The following is an 11,193-nucleotide window of genomic DNA, read 5'->3' as shown; positions in this document are numbered from 1 at the left end:
CTATAGTTCAAGTCAAAGAGAGGGAAGAACAAAATGTTCTGGATTCTTCTGAAACAGCACCGAAGCACGAAAAATAAAAGCAAGCTGAGTTTGCAACTCCACAAGTTAGACGGTCAACTAGGGAGAGAAGAGAACCAGCTTGGCACTCAAAATATATTATGGAAGGTAATGTTGCATACTGCCTTCTATGGAAAGCCATCAACTTTCCAGGAGGCTATAAAAGGTTCAAAAGCTTCTCTGTGAATGGCAGCAACGCAAAAAGAAATTGAAGCTCTATAAAAACAAAACATTGGATCTTGTTCCACTACCACAGGGAAGGAAAGCTATCGGCAACAAATGAATCTATAAGATCAAACGAGATAGTAATGACCAAGTGGAGCGTTATCGTGCTAGATTGATGGTGAAAGGATTTGCTCAGAAAGAAGGTATTGATTCAATGAGATATTTTCTTCTAGTGTTCGACTTACAACAGTTCGTGTGGTCCTGGAGATGTGTGCTACATTTGACTTGTATTTAGAGTAGTTGGATGTCAAAACTGCATTTCTTCATGGAAAACTTGAAGAAGAGATTCATATGCTCTAACTAGAAGGTTTTGAAGAAAAAGGAAAAGAGAACTTGGTTTGCAGTTTGAACAAATCTCTGTATGGTCTCAAACAGGCACCGAGATGTTGGTTTAAGAGATTTGATTCCTTTATCATGAGCCTTGCATACAACAGACTTAGTTTAAATCCTTATGCTTACCACAAGAGATTTGGTGCTGGTGATTTTATTATTTTGCTATTGTATGTTAACGACATGTTAGTAGCAGGCTCCAATAAAGATCGTATTAAAGATTTGAAGGTACAGTTGGCTAAAAAGTTTGAAATGAAAGACTTGGGACCAGTAAACAAGATTCTAAGGATGCAAATCTACTGAGACAGAAATAATAGGAAGTTATGGCTTTCACAGAAAAATTACATGGAGAAAATTTTACAGCATTTCAACCTGCAAAATTATAAGCCAATTCTTACTCCTCTTCCTATTAATTTTAAGTTATCCTCAATTATGAGTCCTAGCATCGAGAAAGAGAAGATGAAAATGTTTCGAGTATCGTATGCATCAGCAGTAGGTAGTTTAATATTCGCCATGATATGCACAAAAACAGATATTGCACAAGCAGTGGAAGCGATTAGTCTGTACATGATGAATCCTGGTATAGAGCATTGGAATACTATGAAGAGGATCCTAAAATATGTGAAGGATACCTCAAATGCTACATTATGTTATGGAGGATCAGACTTTACTGTCAGAGGCTATGTTGATTCAAATTATGCAGGTGATCTTGACAAAAACAAGTCCACCACGAGATATGTGTTTACTCTTGCTGGAGGATCTGTAAGCTGGGTTTTAAAACTACAGTCTGTCGTGGCTACCTCTACAACGGAGACAGAATATATTGCAGCTTCGCAAGCCAGCAAAGAGGCAATTTAGTTGCAAATGGTACTGGAGGAGCTTGGACACAAACAAGAGAAGATAACTCTGTTTTATGATAGTCAGAGTGCTTTGCATTTAGCAAAAAATACAACATACCACTCAAAGACAAAACACATACGAGTTCCATTTCACTTTGTTAGTGAGAAAGTGGAAGAAAGAAGTGTGGATCTACAGAAAATCTATACTAGAGATAACCTGGCAGATTTTCTGACAAAGCCAATTAACACTGACAAGTTTGTGTGGTGTAGATCCTCTATTGGCCTAACAGAGACATAAGCAAGCAGAGAATTGAAATGGCAAAGTAGAAATGATAGAAGGGTTATAGAAAAAGTGGTTAAGTGGGAGATATGTGGTGGCAAATAAAGCTACATTTGCTTATCAATTAAGAAACTTGACTAGTCAAAGAAGGTTCTGTAATTATTGCAAGCTTCTTCTTGCTTTTTCAAACTTCTTCATACTTCTACTAAGGTGGCAGCAACTCTTCTTATCCTTAAGCCATTTTGTTTAACTAAAAAGGAACAATTAATGCAAGAAATATAGATGGCACGGCAACAAGCTCTCTACAGCTAGCAAAGGAATTCAATTTGAATTTTACAACCTTTACCGCCTCTTTCTATCGCCATATGCCTCTATATATATGTCTTTCTCTTCCTTGTAAAGAGTGATTCCATTTTGGTGTGAGAAATACACATAGAAACAAAAAGAGAGAAGGAAAGTATTAGAAAGAAAATTAAGAAAAGATTTTTCCTAAATATTCGTATTTTTCCTTTGTAAGAAAGTATGTAGGTTTTCTCCTATTATAAGATAGAGGATATTGTTATTTGTGCTTTTCTTATTTTAGAAAAAAATTATTTTATTTTTTTACTTTAATAAAATATTTTTACAATTGTCAATTATTTGTGTGTATTTTATTTGAATATTTTGCATACAAATTTTCATTTTTATCATTTCCACTTCAGCTGCAATTGTAAATTTTATACCTTAATTTTCTAACAAAATATCATAACCCAGACGACCCTCACGGCTAAGCCGACCCATCTATTTGATGTGGGTTATATTTGACCTACCTATTTTTTGCAATATGGATTTCCAGAGTCACCAATCCTAGCATCAAACACCAGCTTAGGACTAGAATGTCTTTACCAGTGACGTGCAGGGAATTGCATGCAAGGGCAATATCATCAATAAAATTTTACAAACCATGTCCCATACAGAGACAGATTCCACCCACGGTTATGTGTGATCGGCTATAAAACGCAGCAGCTATATCATATATATATATATATATATGGGAAATGACTAAAATGTCTTTATGAGTGATCCGCGGAGAATTTTAAGCAAGGACAATACCCTCAATAAAAATGTACCTAATCATACACATACAGACAAATTCCCACCCACGGCCATGTGAACTAGAAGGAATGGTCTCCACTCTCGGCTATAAATCGCAACAGCTACATATAAGAGTGGCGCTCTCTCTCACATTATTCTTCAAGTCTTTCTTCTCAAAAACAAACAACAACCAAGAAACCATTGCGTCTTTAAGAGAGTTTATTTATTTATTTATTTATACCAAATTTATTTATTTTTTGGTATGTTGGTTTTGAATTTTTCGTTTTCTTATTGTTCAGAGGCATGGTTTTGATTGTAAATTTGATTTATAAATATATATTGATCTTTGATTTCGATGGTGGCGGTGTTAAAGCCCATTTGCATGTTTTTGCTTTGGATTAGTAATTTTTTTCTTACGTCTTTTCGGCTTTTTCTAATGCTATAATAGTTTTGTTTGTTCGAAAAGATTCTTTTTATTCTATATGCATGCGTAGATAACGGAGGAATCTTTAAGGAAAGCGAATTTTCCCTCTTTGTTTGCTCCCTTATAATATGTTAAGAGCAGGAGTTCCTGCAGCGAACTAGACTGGTTGACAGGACGGGGTTTCGTTGCCCATTTTCGTCCCGCAACGTGCCTCTTGGTGGTTGGGTAATCTTTTTTTTTTTTCCTGAAAGAAAATTTTGACTATGGAGGCGCGTGCGATTCGGCTTTTAGATATCGGACTCAAATACCATGCATAAACCCATTTCTATTGGCCGCCGGCATCACCAATTACAAGCCACGCGCTGGTGGGCTGGCTGGTGGGCTAAATCAGAACAGAGCGTGCTGTTCGGATTTTAGAATCCGACCCAAATACCATGCAAAAATCCATCCTATCGGCCGCGGGCACCACCATTGACGAGCCTTGCGCCCCACAGTCTAAATACGAACAGCGCAGGCTGTTCGAATTTTTGATATCAGACATGAATACCACTTAAAAACCCACGATTTTTGCCGGCCGCTGGCTAACCAATTGAACATAGGTTTGCGATAATGATGGAGAAGACCATTTCGACTTTTCACGAAGGGGAAACAGGTCGGCCAGTGGGGATGTGAGCGGCATCACAGTGGCCACTGCCGTAAATTAGAGGCTGGGGTGGGTCTCTCGTTTCCCGCCAGTTTTTTAATTCTATCAGGATGTTTGTCTTTTTGACTTATGCCTGCTCGTGAGCCTGTGAGCTTTTATTTTTGTAATTTTTTTTTTTTAAATGAATAATGGGTCATTTAAAATTTTCGAGTAAATTCCTAAAGATTTTTTTTTTTAGATTATAATTTTGATTTTTTCAATCGAAATAATGTATCTTGCAATTCTGGGCTCATATATGTTCGTATTGCAACTTTTTTTTTATTTTTTGGGGTACACTTGGCCTCAATATATACTATCGGTTCATGCTTGTTTTATATAATTCTAAGCTTGCAATTTCATGCATCTGACAGGCAATTTCCTCGTACTCTATTGTAGTTCAATTTCACGTTAACAATGGGTAATGAGAAGGTCAAAATTCAAATTCTAGTCTTCGGTCAGGTTGACTTTTTCGCTTGAGAAAGAAGCTGCCGATATGAACGAGATTAAGTTCGATTATACTCGGGTTCTTGACAATCTCAAGGCTGTACGGGAGCGAGGTATCACCATTGACAATGCCACGCGCGAGTTGGAGACGGACAAGTACCATTCACTTTCATTAATGCTTATGCGCATCGAAACTTTATGGAGGACGGGATCCTGGGCTGACTGTGCCCTTCTCTTTTTCGTTTACACCCTTGGTGTCAAGCAGATGATCTGTTGCTTCAACAAGGTGATCATCGCACCCTCTTAAAAGTTATTTCTTGATTAAACCTCATAAAATTAAGTGTCCATTTCAGAGCGGATGGTGGTGTTGACTCCTGTAACTATTGGAATTTTTATACATATTTTGTCTCTGAGATTATAGGGGTTTCCACTTTGGAAGGTGTCTTAACAGCTCTAGTGTTAAGAATTTGGGTTCAAGGCCTTCTATCAGCCTTAGCCGTTGGTTGAAATGGTAAGCCAAGCCTTCATCTTATCAGAGTCTATGTAGACTACCTTTTCTGTTAGTAGTTAGGAGCTTAGAAGCAGCTAGCTAGTGGCTAGGAGCTAGGAGTTAGGAGTTAGAGAGCAGGAGGGGGGAAGATGTAACTGGTACTGTGGACAGAAGCTTAGCCAAGTATACGCTTAAAGCAATGAAGAACTAGTTGGTTTCAATTTCCAATCCCCCGGCGTCATATTTGTGTATATATTTTATATAATTATTTGTAAGTTGCAACCGCTATACATCTTTGTGCTAATTCTTTTAGTTTATATTAAAGTTAAACTATCTTTTATTTTATTTTTTAAAAATTGAAATTTGAGATTAAAATATCTTCTTCTTCCTCTTTCTTTTGTTAAGCAGCTAGCTGTTTTTTTTTTTTTTTTTTTTAATTTTTGGACAATTGATAAACAGTTGTTTGCGAAAAACTGTGAACAGTGCAAACCCAGAAGATCTACTAGATCTATAACTCAAAACAGTAAACCAAATCAAAATCAATGCCCAAAAACCAAAAAACCCATCTAGATCTAAATCAAAACAAAACAAAGAGAGATCCAAAAAAACAGAAAAGCTCACCTTGCTCTTGGTAACAGAGTCATTAACATTAATGGCGGGGAACAACAAAGTCCCATTGGCCTGCATCTGATAAAGCCTCGTAACATCAGTAGTGGTCTCCTCAGAAACATCAATCAATCTCTCCTTCATCTTGTGGTACCTTTTGGGATCGGTCTTCAACCCATCTCTTATAATGGCGAGAACGATCTGGAACTCAGCATTATCAGTAGAAGCAGGGTCAGGCAAAGTACACCATTCTTCTCATAAATCTCCTCTGCCTTAACACCTTCATGGATCAAAAAAGAGTGGCGTCACCACCATCATCGACTATCAGATCTGGACCACCACCTGGGCTCCAATCGAGAGCTCTCTTGGTACACCACCAGTACTCCTGGAGGGTCTCACCCTTCCAGGAGAAGACGGCGGCGCTGTCACGGGCTATGGCAGCAGCGGCGTGGTCTCGGGTGGAGAAGATGTTGCAGGAGCACTAGAGGACTTCGGCGCCGACAGCCGTGAGGGTCTCGATGAGTACGGCGGTTTGGATGGTCATGTGGAGAGAGCCGGTGATTTTGGTTCCTTTGAAGGGCTGTGAGGATCCGAATTCGGTGCGGCAAGCCATGAGACCGGGCATTTCGACCTCGGCGAGCTCGATTTCGAGACGGCCGACATCGGCCTGAGAGAGAACGTTGACCTTGTGCTCTCGGCCGAAGGTTGTCCTTTCGACGAGCTAAGCCATGGCTATATAAGAGAATTGGTTTTTTTTTTTGTTGGGGGGGGTGGCGGCGGGGGTCGTGTGGGGTTGGGGGGGGGTTGTTTGAGATAGAAGAAACGGGCATTTTGACCTCGGCGAGCTCGATTCCGAGACGGCTGACATCAGCCTGAGAGAGGCCGTTGACCTTGTATTCTCGGCCGGAGGTTGTCCTCTCGACGAGAAAAGCCATGGCTACATAAGAGATTTTTTTTTGTTGGGGGGGCGGGTGGGGGTGGGAAGAAGAAACTCTCTGGCAAGCCATGAGACCGGGCACTTCGACCTCGGGGAGCTCGATTTCGAGACGCCCGACATCGGCCTGAGACAGGTTGTTGACCTTGTATTCTCGGCCGGAGGTTGTCCTCTCGACGAGCAAACCCATGGCTATATAAGAGAATTTTGGGGGGTTTTTTTGGGTGTTTTGGGAGAAGGGGGGGGGTCGTTTTGAGATAGAAGAAACTCTCTGGCAAGCCATGAGACCAGGCATTTCGATCTCGGCGAGCTCGATTTCGAGACGGCCGACATCGGCCTGAGAGAGTCGTTGACCTTGTATTCTCGGCCGGAGGTTGTCCTCTCGACGAGCAAAGCCATGGCCATATAAGAGAACTGGGAGGCTTGAGATAGAAGAAACTCCTTCTCTCTCTCTCTCTCTCGGTTTTTTTTTTTTTTTTTTCCCGAGGAGAAGGTACAGAGAGTGAGAAGGTGGTGAACGAAGGTGAGAGTTGGAGAAGAGGATGTATATAGGTTGGAATGGAGAATATTGGACGGCTGTGATTTGTGTTTAAGTCAAAAGTAAGTGTAATGTAGTGTTACATTATCGAAATATATATTAATGATATTATATTAATTTTTAAAATTTTGGACTACAATTTACACATTTAATATGCATCATGAAATTTAAATATGGAATCGCATTTTCATTATTTGATTTTCTTTCTCTAGTTATTTTGTTGAATACTTGAAATCTAATTTTCTCTCAGATTATCTTCCCCAAATAAAAGAAAAGGAAGCCAAAAATGGAATTAAAAATAAATAAATAAACAAAAAAGTAACGTTCTTCTAAAGTCAAATCCAGTTGATGTTAGCTTTTTCAGACAGAAGTGGGATTAAATAAACTACCCACTTTATTACCTTGAAAAAATAGATAAATAAATAAACCCATCCATTTTCTTTTCTCTTTTTATTATTATTATTATTATTTTTTTTTTTAATTATCTGAAAACAGAGCTAGAGGCTCTTTTAAGGAACTATATTAATGAATCTGGACGAAAATCTTCCCACACGGTTGAAAATTTTCTCACACCTAAAGATGCCGATAACCGCCTATTTATTTTTTCTTCATGTGTAACCCGGTCCGTCTAGTTCGTTGGTAAGAGATGGGCACAGGATTTTGCAGCGAATAACGCATGGCAGTAGTCGATTGGTCTGTGGTGGGCCTCTTATTTTTCTGACCTGATTTTATTTAATATTTTTCAGCTCGTAAATTTCGGTGAACCGAGAAGAAACCAATTTGCTGATCATGAGAAGGAACCAATCTTTTATTTGTTTATTTATTTTATTTTACTTTTTTTCTCCCTATCGTTTGTGTCCATATATATATATATATATATATATATAGGAAGTCTAGTATAATCACCGTCCGCATGGCTCATGTGCGGTCTAAAAAGATGATCAAAATTGGAGCCTTTCGATTGTAACACCTGCCATCAATGGTCCAACTTCAATTGCAACTCTCACGTGAGATCGTTGGCTAAATTTCCCCTTCCCTTTCGTAGTTTTCTCTTATATTTGCCTCTGCATTTGTCCTTCGTAACTTCCTCTTCATGCGAATGTTGATTGCTCATATAATTTGAACCCCGATGAGCTCTGCACCAAGATCTCGCTCGGCGATGCACTTGTCGTTCGGAACGGGAGGAAGGTGACCAGAGATGTGTTTGAGTCGTCCGGTCAGAGATTGAAGGTGGGCAGGAGGGCCGGTGTGGGGATTGATAATGTGGATCTGGCTGCGATGACCAAGCATGATGCTTGATGGTGAACACTCCGACCGCCAACACAGTTGCCGCCGCTGAGCACGGGATTGCTCTCTTGGCTGCCATGGTTAGGAACGTTGCTCAAGCTGACGCGTCTGTGAAAGCTGGTAAGTGGGCTTTGTTTATTATTTATTTATTGGGTTTCGATTTGTCTTGGGTATTTCAAAGATAGCAATTGATTTTTCAATTTGGCAATTTTCTTATTTTTTGACTTTTTTTTGGGATTTTAAGAAGCATCAAAAAGTGCTTTGAAAAGTATTAAAAGCAAACCGTTTTTATCGTTTAAATAAAGAAAACTATAAAATTTGTCAGATCTGTTCAATTCATTGGTTCCTCATGGACAAATAAAATTTGTCAGAAAACAATAAAACTTGTCAGATGGCTCCTCGCAGACAGCTTGGTTCTATAGGCATTGGAGCTTTAATTTTTGTTCTGGTGTTCAAGACCCGTACTGATTTGCCTCCTTTATGGGTATCCTGCTTGGACTTGGAGTTCTTTTGATTTTTGCTAATGCTATCCATTATGGTGAATCTGAAAGGCAAAAGTTAAAAGTACCACAAGCCTTGTCCGGGATTGACACTCAAGGAGCACTTTTCTTCCTTGTAATCCTTTTATTAGTTAGTAGGTGACTATGCAAATGCTATTTCAGATTTTTGTGTGATATTTTTGTAGTAAGAACTATATTACAGTATCAAATTTAAGTAGGTCCAGTGAATCCTCCTTTCAAAGTTTAATAGAAAGACCATGATCAGTTGATCATGAAGGAGGTCTGTTGTCTCTTTTATGTTACTTTTAAGGGTTTACAAGTTTTGTTATTTTTGTCATGCAGAAAAAGAAAGAATGCTGCTGCTGGAAATTAGTATTTCCCTGCCTGCTTTTTTTCTTTCTGTTTCTTTGTCCATCATTTTGCTGGAAATTAGTATTTTACCCTCTTTTTTTTTTTTCTTCTTTTTTCTTTTTAATCATTCTTATGCCCTTCTTGATCATTCTCTGAGATTCTTTTTTTTCTTTTTAATTTTTTACTTTACTGAACTCTTTTATGCATGACATCCCCACTGCTTCTGCTTAGTAATTGGTTTTACACACAGTTGCACATGCATTAATATTATTACCTACATATTGACATATTAGGCATTTTCTTTTCTAGCTTGGAGTTTGCGGGGATTCTTCAGGAATTGGCAAATTACCTGAATGCTCATATTCCAAATGTCCAACTAATTGCCAGTGCTATAGGGGTTGTATTAGTAGTCATAGACAATGTTCCACTAGTTGCTGTAACTATGGGAATGTATGATTTAACCTCCTTACCCATAGATTATGAATTTTGGCAGCTGATTGCATTTTATGCTGGTATTGGTGGATCTATGCTTGTTAATGGCTCTGCAGCTGGGGTTGCTTATATGGGGATGGAAAAGGTGGATTTCTTTTGGTACTTGTGGAAGGTATCAGCTAGCACTGATGCAGTATTAATAAATTGAAGTTTCATTGTTCATTTTAATAAATTAATTTGCTTTCTTTTTCGCAAGTGAGCTGTTTTGCTTTTGCAGGTTATGCTGCTGGTATTGCTACCTATTCGGCAATTCATAGCCTCCAGCTTTCCCTACCAACAACTGTAGCTCAGGAACAACTTTGGGTACTGAGGGACGTGTATCTATAGAATGAGAGATTTTGAAAGAAATATTTCATGTCGAATTTTGTCTTCTTTTCTTTTAGCAAAGATTGTGTTGAATTGAATTATGTTTAATATTTAAATAATTATTATTTATATAGAAGATGCCGAATTGTGTTGAATTGAATTATTGTGGAAAAGATTAATTTTATGAAATTATGATTTAATTGTTATTAAATTCATTGTTGATTTAAATGTTGAAATTTTGATGCATAAATAATGCATTTATGTGATTTTAATTATGTATGAATTTTTATGTATCTTTTTATTATTGTTTTGGTGTAAATCGATTTCATGGATTGAAGAAAAATATTTATTTAAATTTAAGTATTTCCAAAAATATATTTATGCATTAATTAATTAATTTGTTTATTCATAAACTTGATTTTATCTTATTTTATCAAAACTCATTTTTTATAATACTATAAAAATTTATAGTTTTTAGATGTACCATACACATACCAATGTTCTGTAGTTGTGGATATGATTAGAGCGCATGTAGATATGATTAGTGCATAGGTGGATATGATTAGTTCGCATGTTTATTTATAAGGTTGTCTTGTGGTTGCCATTGGACAGAGGGTAGACAAGTTTGATATTGGCCATAGCCGCTCCCCTCCATGGCCAGGACGCCTATTAGCAGCGACGCTGTGGGACACCATGCGACCGTATGCCAATTTCTCTCTTTAACCTCTCGTTAGGATATGCTTTGGGACGCTAGGCACCATCGAACATCACTAGTATATAGTATATGCACCAAGTATCTTTTATATATATATTTTATATTTTATATTTGTATGTATCACACTATACGGGGACAACGATATGATGTGATCCATGAAGAGCTACCCTCATAACTATATTGCCTACGAGTCCAAAGGATTGGACGATCAATATAGGTAACCATCCCGGATAGTATTGGTAGCAGGGTGCATGTGACAGCTAGAATCATAGATTGCACAGCATGTTGGAGGGTATCGTTTGTACCCCGGATACGAGTGTATATTTCATAATATATTTTGAATTTTAAAATATTATTTGACCTCATACTATTTTATCTATTCATAATCTGATTTTCTAATATTATACTTAATTACTTTTATTGTCATTACTATTATTAATATTATTCTTGTTATTAATATTGCTATTATTATTTATCAGATTTACATTTACAATTATTTCCATTATTATTATTATCATCATCATTATGATTATTATGATTATAATTATTTTTATTGTTACCATCATTTATTTTATTTTTACTTTTATTATTATTATTATTTCTATTATTATTATTATCA

The 11,193-nt window shown here is 37.4% G+C and overlaps 1 protein-coding gene and 2 pseudogenes across 1 annotated transcript; 2 read left to right on the top strand and 1 right to left on the bottom strand.

The window, feature by feature from the left end:
• Window positions 1-4,026: 4,026 nt before the first annotated feature.
• On the bottom strand, window positions 4,027-6,386 carry LOC107404248 (adenosylhomocysteinase-like; annotated as a pseudogene).
• On the top strand, window positions 4,405-4,862 carry LOC112489683 (elongation factor 1-alpha). Its single transcript, XM_025068570.1, has 2 exons — window positions 4,405-4,627; window positions 4,777-4,862. Exons 1-2 carry the CDS (start codon window positions 4,405-4,407, stop codon window positions 4,860-4,862), a joined length of 309 nt encoding a protein of 102 aa, XP_024924338.1.
• Window positions 6,387-8,540: 2,154 nt separating the features above from the next.
• LOC112489684 (sodium/proton antiporter 1-like) lies at window positions 8,541-9,996 on the top strand (annotated as a pseudogene).
• The last annotated feature ends 1,197 nt before the right edge of the window (window positions 9,997-11,193 follow it).

This window comes from Ziziphus jujuba, chromosome 3 (assembly GCF_031755915.1).
Source record: "Ziziphus jujuba cultivar Dongzao chromosome 3, ASM3175591v1".
Classification (NCBI taxonomy): Eukaryota; Viridiplantae; Streptophyta; class Magnoliopsida; order Rosales; family Rhamnaceae; genus Ziziphus; species Ziziphus jujuba.
Note: the sequence above shows the minus strand (reverse complement) of the source record. Positions and strands in the feature narration are given on the sequence as shown.

Excerpts from the sequence above, each read along its gene's own strand:
- LOC112489683 (XM_025068570.1), top strand. The coding sequence starts at position 4,405 with ATGAACGAGATTAAGTTCGATTATACTCGGGTTCTTGACAATCTCAAG. Across the intron at positions 4,628-4,776 it reads TGGTGTCAAGCAGATGATCT|GGGTTTCCACTTTGGAAGGT; the intron begins GTTGCTTCAACA and ends CTGAGATTATAG.